Source organism: Rhineura floridana, chromosome 14 (genome assembly GCF_030035675.1).
Source record: "Rhineura floridana isolate rRhiFlo1 chromosome 14, rRhiFlo1.hap2, whole genome shotgun sequence".
Taxonomy (NCBI): Eukaryota; Metazoa; Chordata; class Lepidosauria; order Squamata; family Rhineuridae; genus Rhineura; species Rhineura floridana.
The window spans coordinates 23,651,021-23,678,981 of NC_084493.1; the positions used below are offsets into that span (position 1 = coordinate 23,651,021).

Genomic DNA, 27,961 nt, shown 5'->3' on the forward strand with positions numbered 1-27,961 from the left:
TCAGCCACGAAAAGTGCGTTATGACTGGGAGCAGCCCTGAGCAACTCACTCTAAAGTTTCGAGCTTGATTTGTAAAATTATAGCCAGATCCCTATAAATAAGCTCCTCTGTGGGAAAGTACATTGCAGACAAATTTAAAACATGTCATTATCTACTTCGCCTTGCTTAATGAATTCTTCTCTTCCATTTCTTCAGGACGCAAAGCAGGGAGGGGAGTAGCAAGTCTCACTCAGAGAGACGATGGGGCAAAATGCAACAGAGAAGATTTAGTTTTCACATTCAAATGGTTACAGAGTGAGAGCTGGAGATGGCAAGGGGGGATAATGGGAAGGGATGCTAATCAAAGCACTTTGGGCATGTTTATCCTGGGGGAAATGCTGCAAATCCAGATGTGAGGCTCATTCTTGGTAAGTAAGAGATCTGGCTTGTCTCCCCAGTTGATTTAGAAATTGCAGCTCAAGTTGGACGCACCCAAACTCCTTTGCTTAGCATTCACAGCTGCCACAGAAAGTACTCCTGCAGCCTAGTAAGTGGAAAGAGGTCCACCTTGTTTCAAGCTTGCCATCTAGTGGCGTATCCCTGAAACCGCACCGAAATAAAGCAATACTGTTAAGTGTGTGTAAAGATGAATATATGAGTGAAAATAACATACAAAAATGCATTGTGTGTTGAGAAATGGCTTGCAAAAAGGTCTACATACAGGTGAGGAAGGTCACCCACCTGTCCATCACCTGACATCATGATGACAAAATTGGTCCACCGAGTTGGGGAAAGAAAGATCAGGCCTCAGGTAGGGATGAGATGTGTTGGCCAGTGCTGGTTCAAAAGCATACCATCAACCTAACAAGCCAGTATCAATGGGAGTTCATTCTTTGTTCACCAGCCATGGACTTTTACCGATCTTTTTTTTTTATCGCATACCAAAAGAAATTTGGTATTAACATTGATATTTTTAAGGAAATATCTATCATTTTAAAGGAAATATCAATAAATGAAAGCAAATATTGATAAAATTATTTTTCTTAATGTCAATATTTTAGAGGCAATTTTTTTAAAAAAAGGTTTTTGAAATAGCCACGGTAAATCACTACATAAAAATCTGATCCTCAGCAACAGAAAATAAGTGCATTAGTTAAAATTTGGTACCAAATTTGAACTGTGACCACAGGGCCGAAAAGGTTCCCTCCACACACACACACACCAGCCTAGATGGATCATTGGTCTCACTTTGCAGGAGGCTGCTTCCTCCCTCATTGCTCATGGAAACACCAGCTGATTAACAGTAAAAGGCTGCAGTCAGAGGGAGGGAGACTAATGAAGTTCTATTAGTGATTGGATTCAATTTAGCTCCCAGGGAGGGAGTACAAGAGCCCGGGGGCCAGTTGCGCCTGGTGACTCCATGTCAGTGGGGCAGTAGAATCCGCTCTGGGTATTAGTCTGAACTTTCAAGGAGTTTCCAAGATGATGAAGCACCTTGGACAACTCCTTGAAAGTTTGGACTAAAACCCAAAGTGGATTCCACTGCCCCACTACATGGAGCCACCAACCGCCACTGCCTGGGGCATGCATTGGTTTCACAATCCCATTGCCTTGTAGTCAAAAATTCCTTGCAACCCCAGGCTTTGCCATGCCAGAGCTTAATTAATCTCTGTCCAGTGCCAGAGCTTATAAAATATGTAACACAGTAGCATGTTAACCACTTGCCTATAAATATTTCTAGACTCGGCACGGAGCCCGCACGCAGCCCAGGAACGGAATGTTCTGGAGACATGTTTTCTTTCCTCATCAATGCCTCCCCCCTTCCCTCATTAATGGATCTTTGCAACAAACAAACAAACATGATTGTAGCAGAAGACAAGCTCTTTGGGAATCCAATAGTAGCCTCATCTCCACCATACTTTTAAAGCACTATTATGATATCCCCTTAAAATCATGGTTTCCTTCAAAGCTTCCTGGGAACTGTAGTTTGCAAAAGGTGCTGAGAGTTGTTAGGAGGCCTGTATTCCCTTCCCAGCACTCCAGTTGGCCTGATCCAACAGGCTCTTCCTATGTTCTTATATTGCTAGAATTCCACCCAATTCAGATCTGGTACCAAGTTTTCCATTAATTCGCTCACTCTTGATCGTTGCAAACTGAATTTTTATGTAATGATTTTCCATGGCTATTTTCGAAAACAGTTTTTAAAAAAGAAAATCGGCCTCTAAAATATTATTAAGAATGCTAATTTTGTTGATATTTCCTTTTAAAATATTGCTATTTCATTTCAAAATACCGACATTAATATCAATTAATTTTTTTGGCAAGGGGAAAAAGTGAATCAGTGAAAGCAGTGGCTAGCAGACAAAGAACTCAAACTGATACCAGTCTGTTAGGCCAACAGAAAGCTTTCAAACCAGCATTGGCAAATGGGACCCATTGCTAATTGTAATTTACTTTGGGATGCCTCATGGGAAGTGATTCATAAATGAAATAAAGTCATCATCCTCTTCCAAGGACTTCTCTGGGTCTCCCTGCCTTCTGAGTGACTGAATACTGAGGGTCTTTTTGGTGGTGGTACCTACCTTTTGGAATGGCCTTCGCAAGGAGGTTTCTCCTTCAGATTTCTAGAACACCACCTGAATATAATGCATTTTGTATACTAATATATGCATTTCTACATGCACTTGATAGTAGTATATGCATTGCTGTACACGTTTCTTGTTTGGAGAAGCACCTTCAAAATTTGGAGAAGTGCAGATTGTGAAATGTTCTGCTTATATTGGCAGGGGGGAAATGGGGTGGGGTGGGGTGGATTCACTGAAGTTCTCCCAAGGAAAGATGAGTTCGCCATTATAACAGTGGAAGGAGAAATTATTTCTTTGTTCCTAAGGATTTTTTAAAACTGTCTTGGCAACCTGGCCACTATTTGCATCCTCCACAATGTGCCAGGCCTAGGGTCATTACAAGACACTGTCTGTGGCAGAAAGGGGATGGCAGGTGGTGGCTGCCACCAAAAAATGGTGGAGAATATTCTGCACCATGGCCTTTTTTCTAGGGAAAGAGGCAAGAAAAAACAAGATATTTTCTCAGGGGGGGAGTCTTCTGAATGTCAGCCCAGTTGTAGTTCTGTCCTGCTCTGTTGTGCTTTTATGATTGTTGCTTTTAAAATTTGTTTTGTGTGTGTATGTGTGTCTGTCTTTGGGTACATTCTGTCTTTTTATGTGGGGGTTGTCTTTGGCTGATATGTTGACTTTATCATTTTGATGCTTTTAAATTCCCCTGTCAGGTGTCTAGTGTGGTAGAGCGGGTAGAGCAGGGGTGAGAAACCTCAGCCCCAGAGGCCAAATTCACCCCTCTAGGTCCCTTACCACACCCCTCTCTGGCCTTACTTCACACCCTCCTTGAGTGTTTTTGCCTGGCTGAAATGTGCCCTTGAACTATAATAATAACTCTTGCTTACCTGGAGAGAGAGAGTATAGAAACTAGCCTATTCCATAGAAGTAAAGCTGACACTTGTTGCTCTGCCTGCTTTTGTCTCTGCCTCCACCCACCATGTGGTCCCCCTGTGGCTACCCAAAAGGGAATGTGGCCCTTGGGCTGAAAAGGTTCCTTACGGCTGTGTGAGAGTGTTGGACTAAATCCTTAAGGACTACCATCACCACCCCTGCTGCAGTCTTGAAACTCTCACTGGGTGGCCTCGGACCAATCACTATTACTCAGCCTAACCTATCTCACAGGGTTGTCTTGAGGGGAAGCACACACACTGCTGCCTTGAGCACTTTGGAGGAAAGGCACGGCACATATGGAATAAATAAATAACTGAGATACTAAACAGCAAAGTACGGTTCATTTAAATAAATGAATGTGTGTGCTGCTGCCCTTTTAAGCTGCCAGTTTGGGGCTGCTGTCACCTGGTGCATTGTTGTCACCTTGTGCATTGCTGTTGTGAATTTATTGCAGTTTGGGAAATAAAACAGTGGTGCTCGACACTTTGGGCACCTTGTTATGAGCTTGGAGAGGCAGGATCTATTTATTCTATTGAAACCGGGTGCAAGAGTGCAGCTTAATAAGCAGACTGATAAATAATATTAAAAATAACCATACTACTGTCATGGGCAAACCATATGTGTGCATGCTTTTTCTTATTCTTCAAGAGGACTATAAAACCATGGATCCATTTTTAAAGAGTCAGGAATATTTGTGAACAGCAAGGGACAGGGGATGGGCCTGCTGAAGCATCTGTCGAGACTGAGAAGAGCCAGACAGAAGGCAGGTTACAAAGGTAATATTGCCATCTCTAACTTTAATACTTCTGTGTAGCTTAAGATAGGCTTTTAAATTCACTGCTGCATGATCTTGCTGGGATAATCAGCCGGAGGGATCCTCTCTCCTCCCCACCATCTGCACTGAAGGTCCCAGGTTCAGCATCCACTGGGAATGTTTCCTGTCTGAAATGCTGAAGGGGTGCTGCCAGTCAGTGCAGAATACTGAGCTAGATGGACTAGTGTCCAAGGATAAGTCAGATTCCCATGTTCCTGTGCTTGCTGTGACCTTTGCTCCAACTCAGGAGGACTCTTCATTCTTGTAGCTCAGTGGCAGAGCATCTGCCTGGAATGCAGACGGTGCCAGGTTCAGACCCCGGCATCTCCAGCTAGGACTAGGAATGTTCTCCATCTGAAATCCTGCTGCCAGTCATTGTAGGCAATACTGAGCTAGACGGACCAATGGTTTCACTCAGTATAAAGCAGTTTCCAGTGTTACTGTGATCAGAGGCTAGGATGCACACAGCGTCACTCAGACCCCACGGAGCACATCCGTTGGGGATGGGATTATACTGAAGGTGTGGACAGTCTGCAGGTAGGCAGAGAGAGAGAGAGAGAGAGACTGTGGCATCAGGTTGGCCACTGTGAGAACAGGATGCTAGACTTAGATGTTCCTTTATGCTGGACTAGATGGGCCTTTGGCCTGATCCAGCAGGGCTCTTCTTACAGAGAGAGAGAGAGAGATCCGTATGTAGTTATCTTGGACTGATAGGAAACATAGGAAGCTGCCTTACAGGGCCGGCACCAGGCATGCTGGGGCCCCAGCACTTGCACACATGCCCCACCTACCTACCTTTCCCTTGGTGAATGCTGGTTGTGCTGCGGGGGCAAGCCTGCCATCAACCAAGATGGCAGCAGAGATTTCCCTAAGGGGTCACCATCTTGGTTGATGGCACGCATGAGTGCTACGTGTGCACATGCCTGCCATCAACCAAGATGGCGGCAGAGGCATCAACCCATTAGGGAAATCTCAGCCGCTATCTTGGTTGATGGCAGGCTTGCACCTGCAGTGCAACCAGCATTTACGTTGTGAGGTAGGTGGGGCATGCAGGTGGGTGTTGCGGGCCTGCACACAGTAGAGGGGTGCCTGGGAGCTCCCTATCACAATACACGGCAGGGTCAGGAGTTGGTGCTGCTGCAGATCGCAGAAGGGAGTGCTATCCACCCACCCTAAGGAGGGGCCCTTTAGGGACCCCTTGGGACCCAGGGGCCCTTGGCAAAGGCCCGATCTGGCCACCTTCTGACGCCAGCCCTGCTGCCTTATACCAAGTCAGACTATTGGTCCATCTAGCTCAGTACTGTCTGCACTAACTGGCAACAGCTCTCCAGGGTTTTAGAAAGGGAGTCTCTCCCAGTCTGGGCATGCTGGTGGGGACTGAACTTGGGATCTTGGGACCATTAGCAAGAACAATACTCTACCCCTAAGCTACAGCCCTTTCCCCTTGATCATTCCCATCACTCCTTTGGACTGACTACTCCCATCATCCTATCTGAGGAACACTTCCCCAAGCTGCATAGCTGTCTTCCTAGGGTGCTTCTTCTTAATCCCGGATTGCCCTTTTGGAAGCTAAATGCAAGACTTTGCCTCTGTTCAAAACAGACAGGGTGAGAGACGGGGAAAGCCAATAGGAAGTCAGCATGGGTAACTGCTTTCAGCCCAAAGTTAACCTTGGCCATGAACATCTTTCCTTTTTATACAGGCACCGAAGAAAGCTTGAGGAAAGAAAATGCATCATGGTCTTTTGTTAACAGCATGTACAAGTTCATGGAACAGTCACTCTGGGGCTTATAAAAACAGAGCTGTATGGGAACCCAGCTCATAATTGGTGCCTCTAGTGTGAACTTATTGGACACAGTGTAATCAAAAAACTCATACGGCACCCAGAGGAACAACTGCAAAAGGCAAAGGCATTTCAACTGTATGAAAAACTCACTGCGCAAGAACCCCAACAGAAGACCTCCAACAAATGATGTGAAACACTCAAGAAAACCTGGGCCAAATAAATTTTAGGACAGGGCTGGGGAACCTCTAGCTTGCAGGCTGTATGCTGCCCTTTGAGCCTCTCGTTTTGCCCTCTGAACTCTCCCCAGACCATGTCCCTCATTGGCCTTGCTTCACAGCTTCCTCAAGTGCTTTTGCCTAGCTGGGATGTGTCCTTAAAGTGTGATGATGCCTCTTAGTTCCCCAGGTTGGAGAGGTGTCTTGTTGGGGAGGTATAGAAACCTTTGACATGGCTGGAACGTAGCCTACAGAGTCAAGCAACAGTTGTGTTTGGCAGTCTCCAATTTTCCTCTGCCTCAAAAGCCTCCACTGTGCCAAGGTATCCTTGCCAATCCTTGACAAGTTCAATATCCTTGTTGTCAACTTTAAAGTTACATAAATCTTCTGTTGAAATTACTTTAGTCTTCTTGACGTTCAGCTATAGTCCTGCTTTTGTGCTTTCCTCTTTAACTTTCATCAGCATTCATTTCAAATCATTATGGGTTTCTGCTACTAGTATGGTATCATCTGCATATCTTAAATTATTGATATTTCTCCCTCCAATTTTCACACCTCCTTCATCTTGGTCCAGTCCCACTTTCTGTATGGTATCTTCTGCGTATAGATTAAACATAATGGGTGATAAAATACACCCCTGTCTCACACCCTTTCCAACTGGGAACCAATCGGTTTCTCCATATTCTGTCCTTACAGTAGCCTCTTGTCCAGAGTATAGGTTGCATATCAGGACAGTCAGATGCTGTGGCATCCCCATGTAAAGATGTGAACGTTGGACAGTGGCAAAAGCGGATAAGAGAAAAATCAACCCATTTAAAATGTGTTGTTGGAGGAGAGTGTTGCACATATCATGTACTGTGAAAAAGACAAATAATTGAGTGTTAGAACAAATTAAACCAGAACTATCACTAGAAGCTAAAATGATGAAACTGAGGCTATCATACTTTGGACACATCATGGGAAGACATGATTCACTAGAAAAGACAATAATGCTGGGAAACACAGAAGGGAGTAGAAAAAGAGGAAGGCCAAACAAGAGATGGATTGATTCCGTAAAGGAAACCACAGACCTGAACTTACAAGATCTGAACAGGGTGGTTTATAACAGATGCTCTTGGAGGTCGCTGATTCATAGAGACACCATATGTCATAATCAACCTGAAGGCATATAACAACAACAAATCCAAAATCAGGGAATGTCACCAAATCAGGGCTGGGGAATTAGCTTGGTACTGCTTTTTATCTGCTGCTATTTTCACTATTGTTTTAAATTGGTGGGCTTTTGTAGCTGTTTTTAATTGTATTTTGTACATTGCTTCGAGATGTGTGTGCAAGGGGATTAATTTAGAAATAAATAATGAACCCCAGCCAGCCAGGCCAGGCATGATAGGAACTGTAGCCCAACAATATCTGGAGGGCCAGAGGTTCCCCAGCTCTGCTTTAAGGTGTGAAAGTGTAGATCTCTGGCCAGGAAGTTTTACAGGAGGGCTGATGCACAGTTATCTAACAGGGCTGCTCCTGGGCTACTGCACAAAATGGAAAAGGTAGGTCTCCAGAGCATGACTCAGTAATTGCTCTGTCTCTGGCAAACCCCATCAGTATGCCATATTTTTAATCATGTTTTAATTGCTGCATTGTTTTAATGGGATTGCTTTGTTGCATGTTTTAATTCTGGGTGTTTATATTTAATGTTTTAATGGGATTGGTTTATTGTGCCATCCCCTGGGAAACTCACCAAACTAGGGATGGATAAGAAAATCAATTCAGTTCACATTTCAAGCCAAATCTATCAAATTTGCACTTTCCGAAACATTATGAGAACCAGTACTCAGTGACTCTTTGAAATTTGTACTTATGTGAATTGTGCAATGCAGTTCACCAACTAAACAATGTTTACAAAAATGCATATGTTAGGGGAAAGTGTGCATAGAAATGAATATATGAGTGAAAATAAGATATACAAATGCAAAGATGGAGCCAAAGGGTGGCCAGGTCAGGCCCTGGCCAAGGGCCCCTACGGCTGAGGGGGCCCCTGAAGGGCCCTTTGTACAGTTGGGATAGTAGCTCTCCCCTGCTACAGATCACAGGGAGGGAGCTTCTAGCCTTTCCACCCATTGCTTACTCTACCTACTTCTCTCTCCTGTCTTCTGCTGTTGCATGTGCTGTGCACGCAGGGCTGCCATCAACCAAGATGGCGATGGAGGCTTCTTTAAGGAGCTGATGCCCCTACCACCATCTTGGTTCAGGGCATGCATGTGCGCTGCATGTAGCATACTGTGCATGTGTGCCATCATTTAAGGTGGCGGCGGGGCCATCAGCCCTTTAGAGAAGTCTCTGCCGCCATCTTGGTTGATGGGAGCCCTGCACACACAGTGCGCACAGCAGTAGGAGACCAGAGAGAGAACAGGCAGGAGCCGCACGCCCAAGCAGGCTGGTGCCCAAGGGGCCAGTAATGCTTGGTGCCGGCCCTGAAAAAATGCATTATATGATGAGAAATTGCTTGCAGAAATGTGTACATTAGTCAGACCTGCAGACAAAAATGTGTTTATTAGGAGAAATTTGCACTAAAATGCTGGAAAATTTTCATGAGTACTTTTTTTAAAAAAATCGCAAATTGCTGCAGAAATGTGGAGAACTGAAGATTGGAAAAATGACAAACTGAGAGAACTGAAATTGACAGATCCTTCCCTCCCTATACCAAAACAAACCTGCTAATAAAACAAAAAAACTTGCTGTAACCTGGAACTGGCTTTGTACAAGGCAGCTGACTGAGTGCGGGATAGGACCCAACTTGTGCAGCCTGAAGAAACTCCATTACCCTTGGTGCCTACCCGTAAAAGCAAGCCTAGAGTGAGAGAAAAGGATGAGATCAGCATCTTCCAGGAACCCTCTTCATTGTGAGATTTGGGGGAGTGATCTGTGAGTTTGTCTGGGCCCTGGATAACATCCAGGGTGGATGCTGGGAGTCCTGGCTGAGAGACTGAAAGGTATTGTATGGGGAAGTGTGTCAGAAGGAGAAAGAACTGGTATCTGTTTATATTCATTAATAATTTGTATTAATGGTTTAATTGTGCATTTTTATTGTTTTAGTTTTCTGTACAATATTCAATACATGATATATTAACTGGTCTAGAAATTGTATTATTAATAATAATAATAATATAATCATTTATGCATATATTATAACTTTTGTGTAACTATTTTTATACTTTGTTAAGTGCTTAGAAGTCTACATGCAGACGCACATGTATACCATTATTATTATCATAATAATGTACACCGCCCAGAGAGCCTTTTTGGCTTAGGGTGGTATATAAATTAAATAAAATAAATAAATAAATCATCATCATTAATGTTTATATTATAATGTTTCTGTAACTGTTTTTATACTTTGTTAAGTGCTTAGAAGTCCACTTTGGCATGTATAATAATAATAATAATAATAATAATAATAATAATTGGCAGCCTGCCATTTGGGTTATTGGGAATGGCATTATAGCTACCTAGGGTTATAACTGACAATCCTGTGCTTCCCTTGGATTTTAAATACCCAGAGCCTGACCCCAGTCCAGAATTTCCACCTGGGAAAATAAAGAGGGAGAGGAAAAATGTTGCACCACCAAGAGTAGATACTAGGAACGGTCGGGGTGGCAGCGTAGAAGAGCCGTGGAGGACATCGGCCCGGCGGCGGTGGGAGCGCCGCGGAGGGCAGCCAGGCTCTGGGTGCGGCCCAGCAACCGAAGGAAGATTGTCATCTTTATTATTGCCACCACTGCCAAGACTAGGACTACTTGTGTTGATTTTGGGCTGATTTTGACTGTGGGGATGTATGGATGTGTGGATGTGCGGTTGTGGGGGAATTGTAATGATTTTTAATTTTAATTTTAATTTAATTTAGCAGTATCAGAGTGTTAGAGGCGGGTCTCCGGCTCATTATTGTTTTAGGGTGGGTGGCCTGTCTGATTGGCGGACAGGGACAGGGGCATGTGCAAGTCAGGGGGGGATGTGACAGGGAGGGTGAGGGGCCAAACTATAGAAAGAGTGGGTGGCAGACGCTGGAATGGTACTGTTGGCAGACCATGCCAGATGAGGGGAACACGGGATAGATGTGTAATACCCATCCCATGTTCCGGTTCTGTTCAGAACCAGACGACAACTGGGGGATGCAGGATTCCTACCGACCTTCGATTGTTGTTGTGTAATGCCAGGTCTGTAGTACAAAAAAATCACATATCCATGATATAATCTTGGATGGGCAAGCAGACCTGGCATGTATTACGGAGACCTGGCTGGATGAGGCCTCAGCTCCCATTCTTGAGGCCATGTGTCCGCCGGGTTTCCGTTATGCACAACAACCGAGGGCGGGGAGGGGGTGTGGCAGTCATCTATCGTGAGTCTCTAGTTTTTACCAGACCTCCTCTTCATAGGGCTAAGTTTGTTGACTGCATGTACTGGAGGTTGGGCCCAAAGGGCAGTTTGGGGATCCTGCTTGTGTACCGCCCACCCCGCTGCACAGCAGACTCCCTGGCTGAGGTGCTAGAGATGGTCTCGGCTGTGCGTGCGTTGTCCCCAGAGCTGTTAATTCTCGGTGACTTCAATGTATATGCTGAGGCCACTCTCGTAGGAGCCCCTCGGGATTTCCTGGAAACCATGGCTTCCTGGGAACTGCACCTTAGTAATATTGGGCCCACCCATGTAGCCGGTCATGCTCTCGACCTTATATTTGTCCTGGGAGGGGAGGGAAGTGTTCTGAAGTTGGGGGTGGCTTCTTCCACCCCTGTGTCATGGTCAGACCACTATCTGGTAAATATAGACTTCTCGATACCACACACCCTCCGTAGGGGAAAAGGACCTATTAGAATGGTCCGCCCCAGACGCCTAATGGATCCAGAAGGATTCCTGACTGCGCTTGGGGAATTGGAACCTGCTGAAGGCCGCACGGTCGATACCCTGGTGATGGAGTGGAATGAGGGGATCACCAGGGCTCTGGACCGCGTGGCGCCGAAACGTCCTCTCCCCCTGAACAGAACTCAGTTAGCACCTTGGTATACTCCACGGTTGCGAAATCTGAGACAGGAGGTGAGACAACTAGAACGCCGGTGGCGGAAATCCCGTTCCGAAGATGTCCGGACACTGGTTAGAGCAGCAGTAACTGCCTACCAAGTGGCAATAAAGGCAGAAAAGAAGAGGTTCTTTGCTGCCTCTATTGCGTCCGCAGAGTGCTGTCCCAGGAGGTTGTTCCAAGTGGTCCAAAGCCTGGTCGGTCCAGTTGCTCAGGAACCCTTGGAACAGTCTAAGGCCTCCTGTGACAAATTAGCAAAGCACTTTGCCGACAAAATCGAACATTTACGGAGCTCAATTCCGTACGCCGTGGACACAGTAAATGAAACAGAGTTGGCCAGTTGCAATCCGGTCAAATGGGATCGGTTTCGACCTCTTCCTTCTGAGGATGCGGACAAGGTGCTCTCGACTGTGAAGCCTACCACCTGTCTAACTGATCCTTGCCCATCGTGGCTCCTTGTGAGCTGCAAAGAGAAATTGGGCGAGGGGATTAAGGCGGTAGTCAATGCATCCTTGGAGGAGGGTGTAATGCCATTAGCACTCAAGGAGGCAATTGTAAAGCCCATCTTAAAGAAGTCCTCCTTGGATCCCCAAGTTTTTAATAACTTTCGCCCAATTTCGAATCTACCATTCCTGGGCAAGGTCATTGAGCAAGTGGTGGCTAATCAGTTGTCGACACACTTGGATGAAACGGATTATTTGGATCCATACCAATCAGGTTTCAGGACTGGACATGGAACTGAAACAGCATTGGTCGCTCTGGTTGATGGTATGAGGAGGGCATTAGATAGGGGAGAATTCACCTTTCTTGTCCTCCTCGATCTCTCAGCGGCTTTTGATACTGTCGACCACAGTATCCTTTTACATCGCCTGGAGGAATCGGGAATAGGAGGCACTGTACTACGGTGGTTCCATTCCTTTCTTTCTGACAGGCATCAACAGGTAGCATTGGGGGAGGAGGTTTCAGACCCTTGGCCTCTCAATTGTGGTGTGCCACAGGGCTCTATCCTCTCTCCCATGCTATTTAATATCTACATGAAGCCGCTGGGGACAATCATCAGGAGATTTGGTCTGCAGTGTCACCAATATGCGGATGACACTCAGCTCTATCTAAATCTTCACCAGAGTCTGCTGTGGAGACCATGTCCAAGTACCTGGAATCCGTGAGTGGATGGATGGGAAGGAACAGGCTGAAGTTGAATCCTGATAAGACTGAGGTGCTACTCGTGGGAGACAAGGGAAGGCTGGGAGATGTTGACCTGGTGTTCGACGGGGTGAAATTGCCCCTGAAGGACCAGGTCCGCAGCCTTGGGGTTGTTCTTGATTCCAAGCTGTCCATGGAGGCTCAGATTTCGGCAGTGAGCCGGGCAGCTTGGTATCAATTACACCTCATTCGTAGACTGCAGCCCTACCTTCCTGCTCATCAGCTCCCACTGGTGGTACATGCCCTGGTCACCTCTCGGTTGGATTACTGTAATGCGCTGTACGTGGGGTTACCCTTGAAAACGGTCCAGAAATTACAAATTATACAAAATGCTGCAGCTCAACTACTTACAAACTGTCACCGCCGGGAACACATCACCCCAGTGTTGTTCGACCTACACTGACTTCCAGTTATTTTCCAGGCCCAATTCAAGGTGTTGGTATTAACCTTTAAATCCCTATATGGTCTCGGCCCAGTTTATCTGATGGAGCGCCTCCAGCGCCACCAACCATGCCACCCAACAAGATCAGCCACACAGGACCTTCTCTCAATCCCGCCAACTAAAACAGCTAGGTTGGCGGGGACAACAGAGAGGGCCTTTTCAGTGGCGGCCCCCACTCTCTGGAACTCCCTCCCATATGACCTTTGACATGCCCCTTCCCTGAATGTATTCCGCCAAGCTTTGAAGACCTGGCTCTTCAGACAGGCCTTTGGGACTTACGGGGAGGGTTAAATTTTTACGACGAATAGCCTACTACTCTGTACTGGAACTGTTTTATTGTTTTATTGTTATATTGTATTTTATGATGTATTTTATTATGATGTAATGTATTGTTGTTAAATTGTACGTCGCCTAGAGTGGCCATTGGCCAGATAGGCGACCCACAAATTAAATTATTATTATTATTGAAAAGTCCCAAATTTATTCATTTATTTATTTATTTGATTGAACTTTTATACCGCCCATAGCAAGCTCTCTGGGCGGTGTACATAAAAAATAAAACACTTACAAACAATTTAAAAGCAGCTAAAAAACCAACTAATCATCCAATTATAAAAGGTGTGTCGTATGACTGTCTGTTAAAACATTAGATACAAATACAAACTATTAACAGATATAAAAATATTAAATATTATAATATTAAAAATATTAAAATGCCTGGACAAAGAGGAAGGTTTTCACCTGGCGCTGAAAGGATAGTAATGTAGGCGCCAGGTGAACCTCATCAGGAAGGGTGTTCCATAATTCGGGGGCCACCACTGAGAAGGCCCTCTTTCTTGTAGTCGCCTTCTGGGCATCTCTCTGAGTAGGCACCCGGAGGAGGGCCTTCGACGTTGAGCGCAGTGTACGGGTAGGTTCATATCGGGAGAGACGTTTCATCAGGTATTGCAGGCCCGTGCCGTGCAAGGCTTTAAATGCTGGTATCTTGGCTGCACCAGCTCAAAACTGGCATTCCCAAGGGAACACCTGGCCCCATGTCCCACTCAAAGTCATAGAATCATAGAAGAGTAGAGTTGGAAGGGGCCTGTAAGGCCATTGAGTCCAACTCCCTGCTCAATGCAGGAATCCAGCTTAAAGCATCCCTGACGGGTGGCCGTCCACCTGCCTCTTGAATGCCTCCAGTATCAGAGAGCCCACCACCTCCCTAGGTCATTGGTTCCATTACGGTTGTCCACCTGTCATAGACAGGTGTCTCCATTTCTTCCTCAGTGTGTACATTATCTTCTGAGTCAGTCAGCCACTGTGCTACTACTAACATTGAGAGACAATTGGCACAGGAAATATACTTGCAAACTAGCACCTGCATCCCACAGGAGGCACCGATCCTGTGGAGTGCTGAGTGCTTACTTGGAAGCAGCTGTCCTGTGGGAAACTTGCTTGCAAAACTTCATCCCAAATTGATCTCTATTTCAGTCAAGAGTAGGAAGAGATACAACATCTTCTTCCCCTGTTCCCATCCTGGCCATATGTTTAATTAGGTTTTTTTAAAAATACTAATTAGACATTAGTCCTGTCCCTGAACGTATTCAGGACAGGTTCTGTGGCAGGGCAGGTGGTCCCCAGATTAACCCATGGTGGGTCAGCCTGATGCCCCCCCCCACCAACTTGGAACTACAGAGTGGATCAGGGGGTCTGTGCATAACCCTAATGCAAACTGATCTCTTTTTCTTTGTGATGCAGAACTGGCCCCCCTACCCCTGCTGGCATGTAGGGCCCTGGCCAATGCCCACTCATGCTGACCCTTGATGCCACCCCTGCTTTCACAGAGAGAGAGAGTTTAGAGTTTGTAGCTGAAGCTGGGGGAGCAGCCTCGAAGGGGATCACTAGGGCATCTGCTGCCTAACATTATTTATTTTTATACCACTTAATGCCAAAATAGACTCTTAAGCAGTTTACATTAAAAAAATAAGCAAATTACACATTAAAATGTTTTGTTGTTATATGCCTTCAAGTCGATTACAGCTTATGGTGACCCCATGAATCTTTTTTTTATATATTCGTAGGGTTTTCATGGTAAGAGGTATTCAGAGGTGGTTTACCATTGCCTTCCTCTAAGCCTATGGCACCCGGTATTCCCAGGCAGTCTCACATCCAACTACTAACCAGGCCTGACCCTGCTTAGCTTCCAAGATCAGACCAGCTTGGGCTTGTTCAGGGCAGTTTGGCTGCAGCTACATTAAAATATAAACATCTGCAATTAAAATACACAATAAAACAATGTCATGAAAGCTATGCAATATAAACGTCATTCATCTATGCCATAAATCCTTATTTTTTATTTTATTTTATTTGGTACGCATGACTCAGCTGGAGAACTGCAATGCAAAATTCAGAGAGGTGCAACTTTCAAAGGACTGCTGCCTTTTGGTTTGCGTATTGATTCGGAAAGTGCATATTGGACAAAGCTCAACTTCAAATGCAAACTGGATTGAATGCCTCTCCTGTCCCTACTCAAGCCTACCCTGGCTATAGCAGGCCCCGTCTGTGGCTCGTGGAACTCACCCAGGCTGTCTCCATTACCTCTTTTTGTTATTGCTTTCCCAGTGTATTCTCCGCTGCATTAACCTGATAAAGCCAAGGAACAGAAGAGATAAAATGTGACAGGATCTAAATAGCTTTGTTCGGCTGTTCGGCGTGCTCATTAGACCAGGGTATAGATTTCTCCCCATCACATAGGGTATGTCTCTTTCCAGCGACAGTTCCCTAACTCTTGATGAATCTGTAGCATCCTTTTTTATTAACCCAAAGTTTAGACAAACACAGCTGGCCGCGGGCAGCCTGGCTGCTTCCAACATGAGATCGGGCCGGTTGGCAATGATTTGGCGCAACAAGGAGCTTGGAACGGCTGGCTTTGTTGCTCCAGGATCAAACTCAGCCCTGTCTGTGACTGATTGGTGGGGTTTATTGCAAGAGGAGAGCAAAAGCCCGTAGGCAAAATTCCATTTTCAGTTCAGCTTCCCTACCCAGAGGTATAAATTCCTGCAGACAATCTGTCTGTTCGTTCAGTTTTGCTTAGCCTGCCATTCCTTCAATATTACCCGTTCAGTTAATGGTCTTCAGTTAGAGCAGGCGTGGGGGAACTTTCTTCGCCCGAGGGCCGCATTCCTTTTTGAGCAACCTTCTGGGACATACATGCTTTTGATACCATCGACCATGGTATCCTTCTGGGGAGACTCGCTGATCTGGGAGTTGGAGGTACTGCTTGGCAGTGGTTCTGCTCCTATTTGGCGGGTCGTCTCCAGAAGGTAGTGCATGGGGAGTTTTGCTTGGCACCCTGGGTCCTCCAATATGGAGTCCCACAGGGGTCAGTATTATCCCCCATGCTTTTTAACATCTACATGAAGCCGCTGGGTGCGGTTATCAGGAGATTTGGAGTGCGTTGCCACCAGTATGCTGATGACACGCAGCTCTACTTCTCCTGTTCATCTTTCTCAGGTGAGGCTGTCAAGGTGCTGAACCGATGCCTGGCCGCGGTAATGGACTGGATGAAAGCGAATAAATTGAAGCTCAATCCAGATAAGACTGAGATGCTGTTGGTGGGTGGTTCTCCTGACCAGATGGGAGAACCTGTCCTGGATGGGGTTGCACTCTCCCTGAAAGAGCAGGTTCGTAGTTTGGGAGTTCTTTTAGAACCATCCCTGTCACTGGAGGCACAGGTTGCCTCGGTGGCACGGAGTGCTTTCTATCAACTTCGGTTGGTGGCCCAACTACGCCCTTATCTGGACAGGGAAAACCTTGCTTCAGTTGTCCATGCACTGGTAACCTCAAAATTGGACTACTGCAATGCTCTCTACGTGGGGCTGCCTTTGAAGACGGTTCGGAAGCTACAGCTCGTGCAAAACGCGGTGGCCAGATTGTTAACAGGAACTCGGAGATGTGAACATATCACACTGATCCTGGCCCGCTTGCACTGGCTGCCTATACGCTTCCGGGCTCAATTCAAAGTGCTGGTTTTGACTTATAAAGCCTTACACGGCTTGGGACCACAATACTTGATGGAGCGCCTCTCCCAATATGAACCTACCCATACACTACGTTCAACATCAAAGGCTCTCCTTCGGGGACCCACCCAGAGAGAAGCCCGGAAGGTGACAACAAGGAAACGGGCTTTCTCTGTGGTGGCCCCCGAATTATGGAATTCTCTCCCTGATGAGGTACGCCTGGCGCCAACATTGTTATCCTTTCAGCGCCAGGTAAAAACCTTCTTGTTCTCCCAGGCATTTTAACATTTTAATATCTACTTTTAACACCTACATCTATCACTCACAATCTTAATTTTAGTAATTTTAACATTAACATCTTAAACAGCTTTATATTTTAACTGATATAATACGTTTTTATACTTAACATTTTAGGACTGTATCTGTCGTGTCCATGCGTTTAACTATGTTTAGTTATTTTGTTATATTGTTTCAATGTGTTTGATATATGTTTTTAATTGTATACTGGATGTTTTTATGCTGTAAACCGCCCAGAGAGCTTCGGCTATTGGGCGGTATAGAAATATAATTAATAAATAAAAATAAATAAATACATACATACCAGTGGCGAGCAGGGCCAGAGGTAAAAGTGGGTGGAGGAATGAATGTAAATTCTACCTTTGTACGGTAGGATGGTTTCCATTCAGGCAGAAATACCTGAAGCGGGTGCAAAGCAGGACTGCTGAGGGATGTGGCCAGGGGAAGATGGTATGGGGAGAGTCCTGAGGGCCAGATAGAGAAACCTGGAGGGCCACATTTGGCCTCTAGACTGGAGGCTCCTTTCCCCTGAGTTAGAGGGTCTCAATGCTCAGCAAGGGTGGATATCACTGACAAGAGAGAAGCTGGGTTTTTACAAGAAAATGAAAGATCCCAACAATGCACATAGAGAAAAACCACAGGAAGTCATGAGGATGTATGTGCAACCCTAATTTGCAGCTGTATCACATGGTGGATTTCAGAAGAATCCCCTGCATTTTGTCCCAGAAGTCTGATGTCTATTCTCCTGGCTTTTAGGTGCCAAATGAAGGCCTTTTTATGCTCCCACCTTTTGCACAGTTGAGGCATTTAACTCCTGCTAATTCTCCATTTTCATTGCTGCTGTCACTATAGTTGTGACTGTTGCTTTACACTTGTTCATTCTTTTATGATAGAATTCTTTGCATTTCTGCTCAGAGGCAAGTCCCATTGACTACAATGGGGCTTACTTCAAGATGCATGGGTAGAGAATGGCATCCTTGTTTTATGAGAGGGGGGTCACCCTGTGCCATCCATGTGTTCAGCATGCATGTGAGGACATTCTACATATGCATTACGTACATGCTTAGCGATTCTACATGCAAGGAGGTAGTCTGATTGGGCCAGGATCATCTCTTGAATAGAAGGTCTCTATGGACATGCATAAGAACACAAGGAGAGCCAGCCCTGCTGGATCAGGCCAGTGGCCCATCTAGTCCAGCATCCTGTTCTCACAGTGAGAAAACAGATATCTATGGGAAGCCTGCAAACAGGGCCTGAGTGCAATAGAACCCTTTCCACATGTGATTTCCAGAAACTCATTTTCAGAGGCATACTGGCTGCAAAACTGGAGGTAGAACATAGCTAACATGGCCAAATGTACAACTAGCATGAGTGGGGGAAAGCATGGCTGGTGGATGCCAGTAGGAGGGACAGACCACTCCTCCATCAATGAACATGGGGTGTTTATATGAATGCCCGTTTGCCTGTTTTTGCTGAAATGTGGGTACAGACATCTTTCAAATAAAACAATAAAGAAAGATAATAATCACTAGCCTTCTCACTCCATTTGGGTTCAGGAGGCCAGGTGTTTTCTGTTCTAGTTCTAAAACTTCGTGCTTTCAGAGCAAAAGCTTCATGGCCTCTGACCCCCTTGGCCAGCTGGTTGAATGTGATGCTTTCCCCCGGCTTCCCTATTAGGATTGCATTGCAAAGAGCATTAAAACAGCCCTTAGCAGGCTGAAAACCTGAGGCAGGAAGTTTGGTGGAGATAAGGGAAGGATCCTTCTCACCTTAATTTATATTAAGGTGACATTTTTATTAAATTTACAACAGCCAAGAGAAACCTCCAGCAAAATCAGTTGTGTACAAAGAGCCAGTTTCCTTTGCAGGGACCTGTTGTGCCACTTCCTGCTTCTTCCATTAAAAGCTCTCCTCTTATATGTAGCTTTGAGGCCAAGCAAAATCCCATTCATCTCAGAAAGAATTTAAAATAAATTAAATATTCAATGACGGAGGGGGAAACAGGGAAAGAGGGTGGGAAATGTTAAGATAGCATTGTGATGCAGGCACTCAAACTTCAAATGTTGCCTAGTTACAAATGCAAAGGAGTAGGGATGGTGGGGAAATTCAAGTCAGTTCTCATTTAAAGCAGAATCTATCAAATTTGCACTTTCCAAAACCATATGTGAACCAAAACACAGCCATCCTTTAAAATTCACACTTATGTGAACTTTGCATAGCAGTTATCCAACCAATATTTACAAATATGCATATATTAGGAGGAAGTGTGCATCAAAATAAATTTATTCTGGAAAATGACATAGAAAAATGCATTATATCAGGGGGAAATGCTTGCAAAAATGTGTACATTAGTCCAAACTGCAGACAAAAATGTGTTTAGTAGGAGAAATTCACAATAAAATGCTGATGAATTTTCATGAGGATATTTTTAAAGAAATCACAGATTGCTGCCAAAGTGTGGACAACTGAATTTAAGACTGGAAAAAGCAGAAACTGAAAGAACTTGGAGACCCTTCCATCTCTATAAAGAAACAATCCCCTTCCAGATTGTTCTGGCGTGGGGGAGCTTCTAGGGAGAGCTTGCTCTTTTGCCTGACTCCTGCCACCAATAGAGTCGCTGACATTGGCAAGAGAAGAGGGCTGTTCCATCAAGCCCCCTTCCTGGGAGGATTCTAAGGCCTGCTCCGTACATGCAGCAAAGTTAGGTGGGGATGAGAAGCTGACATTTCAAGGGGCTCTGGTGGCCCTTTGAGCACCTGACTCAGCACCTTGGACAGCTCCGTGAAAGTTTGGACTAAAAGCTGGAGGAGATTCCTGTGCCCCATTGCCATGGAGCCACCAGCTGCCACTGCCCTAGACCCAATGTGTGGGGAACCGGTTAGACCAGGAGAAGCTAGCATGGTGCCTTCTGAGTGCTGCGGACTACCGCTAGGAATGGGGGAGACATTCAATTTGGTTTGAACCCACCTAATTCGCTTTTTCCAAAACCACATGAGAACTGAAGCACAGCCATCCTTCAACATTTGCACTTCTCCATATTTTGCTGCGTAGTTCACCTGCCAAGTGATGCGTACAAAAATGCATATAGCAGGTTGACGTGTCTACAGAAATGCGTACATTAGTTATTTTTATGGCTACAAAAAAGTAGGGCTGGGCACTGGATTCGGCTGAGACCTGAACTCAGTCAGGCTGATTCGGAGGGATATGGACTTTGCCTGAGTCGTGTTGAGACACTCCTGGATTGCTGCGGGTTGGGCAGCGCAGAGCGATCCAGTGATGTCAGGGGGAGGGGCATCAGACAGGAAGGAGAGGTTGGGTAGGCATCAGGGAAGAGCATGAGAAGGCCGAGGAGAATAGGAGGGACCTACCTGCATCTTCTTGGGAGAAGGGGGATGGGGCTTTCTATGTGGGGTGCAGGGTTCTCCTTTTTGAGTGACTTTCGTGCCCAGCCCTCTTTCCTGTCTGACACCCCACCCTCTGAAGCAGTGTCCCACAGGATCGAATCCTCCACACAACAGCTGTTGGGCAGAGGCTTCAATATCACAGGGTGCTCTCCAAGCAGCTTGTGAAACATAATTGAACACCCCTGCTAGTGGTCAGGAGAGGGGGAAGAGATGCTGCATCTTCCCAGCCCCGTCTTGAGATTCTGGGAATTGAGCTGAGGACCTTCTGCATGCCCCAAAGGACATGTTCTACAGGTGAGCTACAGGCCCTCCTGTATTCCCCTCTGAGAATAAGGAACCAGCTCTGAAAAAGCTGCCTTGCACTTCTGATGACTCTGGGAAGAAGGAGTATGCAAACAATAGTACTTGCTGCCCATTCAGCAGCAGTCTTCACCGAGCAGGCAAGCTCCAGATGTTTTGGATTGCAACTCCCATCAGCCCCAGCCAGCCCAGCCATGACCTTGGGGAAGGTCAATCTGCACTGACTGCCAGGGCCTCTCCAGAGTTTAAGGCAGGGGTCTTCCGCATCCCTACCTGGCAATGCCAGGGATTGAACCTGTGACCCTCTGCATGTAAAGCAGGGGAGGTGCCCTGTGGCCTTCCAGATGTTGTCAGACTACAACCTCCCATTGTACTGTTGAGCATGCTAGCTGGGGCCGATGGGACTTGTCATTCAAAACAACTGGAGGGCACCAGGTTGGTGAAGGCTTTTCTGCAGTACAGGGGCCAACGATGTGACATTCCCAGGTCACCAGCTGAGCAATATAGTATCGCTCCCCTTTCTCTTGAGACAACGTCCTCCACATGGATGGATTCCCCCACTTCTAATCCTATTTCCCTGCAGAGATATAAAGGGCTATAAAAATGCCCTGAGATGTTATTCACCAGGGACAGAACCTCGGAGTCTTCTTTGACAAGATTGGCATGCCAACCAGGAAATAAAAATCAGGAGCTAATGCTAATGATAAGTTACCTTGTAAGCAGAGGATGGGGGCAGAGGGGTGTTGTTGGAATGCAGCACAAAATCAATGTTTGTTAATGTTAATTGTTGTGGAATGGGGGGGAAATTATAAAGAATGCTAGGCAGGCAGATGAGGCAGGAGGAAATGTATGGCCAGGGGTTGCAAGTGCAGAACAGGGTTCTCTGGGAGCCCAAATGACAAAATCTAGTTCATTATATGCTGTTACTTGCACCTCCTCGTATTGAGATGTCAGCATGTTTCAGCCATTCCCTAACTGGGGAATGGGTTGGAGGGGAACCAAGCTGACATATGAGTAGGGTACTGATGCTTCCCTAGATACTTGCCCTTGAGAATAAGACAACTTTTGCAGGTCTTTGAAACACGCAGATGGGTAAAAAGAGAGCCAGCCCTACCATTAAGCCACCATCAGGTGGCCGGTGCAATGTCAAGATGCTGGAGAGTACAGCTCTCCACTCTGCCCATGTGCCCAAACTAAATGTGGCTCAATGGCAGAGCATCTGCTTTGCATGCAGAAGGTCCCAGGTTCAATCCCTGGCATCTTCTGGTAGAGGCCCCTGCCCAAAATCCTGGAGACCTGTTGCTGCTCTCTCAAGATCTCTGCATAATACGTATGCGTGTGCGCGCAGGGGGATTACATGAGAGACTGTAATCACAGTCCATACACTGGGCTTTTTTTTTTTTTTTAAGTGATAATAAAGGGCAGGCTGGGCCCTCTCGGAGGTCCAGGGAGGTCCAGGCGACTTCCACCTTTTGAAGCCCTAGCCATAGTAAAAATAAAAACGATGACACATGGAAACAAAATTATTAGTATATATAAACTAACAATATGCATGTCTGAAATGAAAGAACTTTGCATTCAGACCACTTGAAGGCTTCTTCCAGAACACATCCAGGGATGCCTTCCTTGCCTTTTTTCTTTTTATCATGTAGCATCTTGCTATAACAATCTAAAGCTCTGAGCACAGTTCTCCTCCCCATTCACTTGAGCAGGCAGGCAAGGGGCAGCTGCCACCACCACCCTTTGCTTGGTCTCCCTCTCTCTTTCTCTGCCACCCTTTCCTACACCTGAGCAGACGTGTCTGCAGTCAACAGTGTTTCCAGGGTACCCGCAGCACTGTTTAGTGCAGAGGCGCCTGTTGTCACCTGGCAAGGAGTGCCATTCAGCCGCAGTCCAGTAGACACATTCTGGGTGTGTCAGAGTGTGACACACACACCCCGTCCCCTGCACCCAAAAAACACTTTGTTAAAAGAAGCTTCCTTCCTGGAGGATTTTTGTTAACTGAGGTATTACTGTATATCTCTTCCTTGCTTAAATTCACATCTCTTCCTTGCTTAAATTTGCAGCTCTGTGCTAAGTGTCATATTTTGGTCCAATGCATGTGAAAACACATTGTGAGGCTTATCAAATGCCAAAAAATTAACAAGTGTCTACATTTGGGAACCTCCTCTCTCCTGCCCACCCCCTTCTGATTAGCCCTGATAAAGAGGTCTTGCGCAAGACCACTGCATCACTGTTGCGCAAGCCTGAGTCAGGTAAATCTCATTCTTGCACAAGGCCTCAGTATTAACAATTTAAAAACCCTCCATTTTGTTCATTACGATGATAACTAAGACTGCAGTCCTATCCCCACTTACCTGGGAGTAAACCTCATTGAATCTAATAGGACTTCTGAGCAGACGTGCAGCGAGGTTGGTAATGTTTGTTCTTGCACACTTCCTGGGAAAAGGATCCTGCCGTAGATCGCTAGAGCCCCTGTGCCTGCAGTATAGTACTGCTTATTTTCTTCTGCAGGGAAGACATCAGTGGCAAAACTGCTGCAGGAATGGGGAACCTGCGGCTGTCCAGACATTGCTGGGCTCTCAGCTCTGCAGCCCGGTGGCAGGGCATCTGCCTTGCATGCAGAAGGTTCCAAGTTCAATCCCCGGCATCTCCAGATAGGGCTGGGAGAGACTTTCTGTCTGAAATCCCAGACAGCTGTTGCCAAGTCAGTGCAGACAATACTGAGCTAGATAGACCAATGGTCTGACTCAGCATAAGGTAGATTCCTATGTCCCATCAGCCCCAGCCAGCATGGGCAGTAATCAGGGATGACAGAAACCTAGGAAGCTGGTTCATCTTGCTCAGTATCATCTATGGTGATTTCGCAGCAGCTCTCCAGGATTTCTGATGAGGAGTCTCTCCCAGCCCATCTGGAGGTGCCGGGGATTGAACCTGGGACCTTCTGCATGCCAGGCGGATGCTCTACCACTGAGCTACAGCATTGGGAGTCCAACATCTGGAGGGCCACAAGTCTCCCCATCCCTGATCTACTGTATCAATACAGGGGGTTGGACTCGATGGCCTTATAGGCCCCTTCCAACTCTACTGTTCTATGATTTTATGAATACATTGCTGATGCTGCAAAGCTCAATCTGTGATGTCTGCTGAACTGGCACTGTCATGGTACCTACGTACAGGGTGACCTACTGGCAAAGAAAGACAGGGCTCCTGCTCCTTTAATGTGCTGAAGGGGGAATTTCAGCAAGTGAAGCTTGTCACGTTGCAGCGCTGCTGTGGACAGAAAAGCTGTGCCTGCCGAAAGCCCCTCCTCCATCCAGCTATCAAAAGCCCCCCAGCGCGCCTGTGCATCCTGCCCTAACATTGACAAAGATCTACTGTTATTCTTCTGCACAGCAACTCAGTGACATTCATGTCACAATTCTGCACAACGAAGAAGGCGCCGGTCTTGGCTTCAGCTTAGCCAGTGGAGTAGACCTAGAGAACAAAGCTATTACCATAAGTTGGGGGAGGGGAACGTTTTTTCAGCCTAAGGGCTGAATTCCTTCATGGGGCAATCTTCTGGGGGCCACATTCCAGTGGTGGGACAGGCTGGGGGCAGAGGGCGTGGCCAGTGACAAAAGTGGGCGGACCAATGAGTGTAACTATTACCTTTGTACTTGCACTCTACTATAGATTTTGAAAAATTGTTTGTACATTTGAACACCACTTAAGATGTTGAATGCGCTGAATTGGGAATGTCACAAACCATCTCTCTCTCCCTCTCTGTGGGTTTTTCACAGGTTCACAGAGTTTTCCCCAGTGGCCTAGCATGCCAGGAAGGAACTATTCAGAAAGGAGATGAAGTCTTATCCATAAACGGGAAGTCTCTAACAGGCAGCACTCACAATGAAGCGCTGGAGATATTGCGGAAAGCGGCACCCAAAGCAGGCAGTCATTGTCACGAGAAAACCCAGAGAGGGCAAAAGAAGCCTCGATGCATCCGTTGGGTCCTCTGCATCTATAGGAAGTGAAACTTCAATGGCCTGTAGTGAGTATTTGGTAACAATTGTTAACCAATAGGTCAGGGATGCAGAACCTCTTTCACCCCAAGGGCCATGTTCCCTTTGGGTGAACCTTCCTGGGGCCACAGTCCAGTGGTGAATGCACCCAGAGACAGAAATAGGCAAAGCAACAAACGGAAATGTTACTTTTGTACAGTAGGCTAGTTTTATGCATACTTGCACACCTTTCTCTATCCAGGTGAGCAGGAGGCATGATCAGAGTTCAAAGACACATTTCAGCCACGGATGGTGTGAAGCTGGTGAGGAGTGTGGCCTGGAGAGAGTAGATGTGACCAGGGAGGCAGGGTAGCCTGGAAAAAGTCCTGAGGGCCAGACAGAGAAGCCTAGAGGGCCACACTTGGCCCCTGAGCTTCAGGTTCTTCACCTCCTGCAATAGGTGCTCTTAATATACTGAGGAGGTACATGTGAGCCTCACTGCCATTAAAATAAATGAAAAAGCAGATTCAGACAACTTAGAGTGGAGACACAGCAGGGGGTGCTCTGCATGAACCTAGAAGCAGCCCAGATACAGCACCCCACCACAGCTTTTACATTACATCAGGCATGGGGAGCCTGTGGCCCTCGATGTTGCTGGACTACAACTCTGATCATCCCTGCCCATTGGCCATGCTGAGTGGTGCTGGGAGTCCACCAACATCTGGTGGTCTGCAGGTTTTCCATCCTTACCCTAAATCCTCTTCATCTTCTGTTAGAGAAATAGGAACCTACCGTATACTATCAGCCCATTGGTTCGTTAAGCTTAGTATTGTTCACACTGGCTGGCAGCGGCTCTCTAGGGTTTCAGATGGGTGATCTTTCCCAGTAGGAGATGCCAGGCACTGGACCTGGGACCTTCTGCCTATGAAGCATGTTCTCTACCACTGAGCCACACCTTTTCCAACACAACACGTTCCCCTCTGACCATATTCTAGTTTAACACAGCATCCAAAGACCTGATCTTCACCGTTATGTTGGAGAAGACATCAGCCGGTTTAGGTTTCAGTTTAGAAGGAGGGAAAGGCTCCATCCATGGAGATAAGCTCATCATCGTCAACCAACTTTTCAAAGGTACGTAACAGTGGCAAACTAGCTGAGCATTACTCTTTTTTAAACTGCAGGCACCATGATGTTCAAAAAAAGGGCTCTTAGTTTAACACAGAGCAGGTACAGAGAATTTACGGCCCTCTAGACATTGCTGGATTCCAACCCCTGTCAGCCCCAGCTGGCATGGCAGACTGTCAGGGATGGTAGGAGTTGTAGTCCAACAACCTCTGGAGGCCCTCAAGTTCCCCATCCACAGCAAAGAGGCTCAATTGAGAGTTTCATTGAAGTCTACTCTGACAGCTGGTATAGCTCAGTGTGGAGGAGGGCCTGGCTGGAAGTCCAGAGTCTGTGAGTTCAAATCCCCGCTCATGTCTCCTGGGTGTCAAGGGCCAGCTAAAGATCACCCCCACAGGGAGTGGCTCAGGGTTACATGCCCTGCCACCTGTGCAGCCGTGGGTAAGCTGCAGAGTCCCAAGGAGCCCAGTTGCCCCCCAGCTGGCAGTTGCGGGCAAGGAAGGGGCTGGCTTGTGCAGCTGTGGCAAGCTGAGCAGCCCCTCGCCAGCTGGGGAGGCAATGCTAAACCCCCTCTGAATAGCTTTTACCATGAACACTCTATTCATAGGGTAGCCATAAGTCGGGATCGACTTGAAGGCAGTCCATTTCCATTTTTTTTCTTCTACTCTAGCAAAGAGCATGGAAATACTCATTTAACTTGAAACAAATAAAGGGGGATTCACTTTTCTCAGAGGGGTCATTGGAACTGCTTTGAGCACTATGCAGGACCCAACAGAGTTAACAGGCAGGATCACATACACCATCAAACTCCTACCCCAGAGGGGAAAGAGTTATTTCCAACATGAGTCATTTAGATGTTGTGTAAAGCACCTGTGGGCAAGTACACATGAGAAATAAAATTCTGCACTGCATTTCTATACCAAGTAAAGCTGAAACCTGCAACCTTTACATAGGGAATGTTTGTAGAATATCTCTTTTTTTGTATGTTTTCTTCCATGGCAAATGGTCAAGGAGTGGTAGTTAGGGATGGAAGGCTCTGCCAGCTCAGATTCTCTGTGTCTCATTTTTCCATTCTTAAATTCACTTCTCCGCATTTCTGCAGCAACCTGTGGTTATCAAAACAAAACCCTCCAGCATTTTTGCGTGAATTTTTACGAATAAACACGTTTTGTATGCAGTTTTAACTAATATATTTTTTTGCAATATTCTGCATTTTTGCATGTTATTTTCATGAATATGCTAACTTTTATATACACTTTCCCCTCATATATGCATTTTTGCAAACATTGCTTGACTGCAGAATTGCATCGCAAAGTTCGGATAGATGTGAATTTCAAAGGGTAGCTGTTTTGGAAAGTGCACATTTGATAAGTCTGGCTTTAAATGCGAACCAAGTTTAATCCCCCCCACTTTCCTAGTTGTAATCCAACAAACATCTGGAGGTCACCACATGGACCCTCCCTGCGGTAAGGAACAGGAATTAGGGGGTTCTGCCAAAGTCTTAAGGGGAAAAGGAGATGATTCTCAGTGTGTTTGTGCTGTTTCCATTTATCACATGCTCACTTAAGATCCATGATGACAGAAATATATTTTTATTCGCTTGCTTCTTTTAGGGGTAGCATCAGAACGCAGCCCCACCGTTCAGCCTGCAGATGAGTTACTACAGGTGCACACAAACCTGATGCAAGGACTCACCCGTTTTGAAGCCTGGAACCTCATCAAGACGTTACCTGATGGGCCTATTACGGCTGTCATCAAGAGAAAGAGCTCCATCAGCAAAACAGCTGAATCTCTACATGGACAAGAATAACAGTAACTAAAAAGAGACCAACCTGAGCAAGACCCTGAAC

The 27,961-nt window shown here is 46.2% G+C and overlaps 1 protein-coding gene across 1 annotated transcript; it reads left to right on the top strand.

Annotated features, from left to right (window-relative positions):
- Positions 1-675: 675 nt before the first annotated feature.
- Positions 676-27,961, top strand: LOC133370001 (pro-interleukin-16-like). The gene is given in 6 exon segments (XM_061595867.1): positions 676-702; positions 24,406-24,506; positions 24,791-24,922; positions 24,924-25,039; positions 25,995-26,120; positions 27,725-27,961. Coding segments are annotated over 6 exon segments (699 nt in total). The 3' UTR covers positions 27,922-27,961.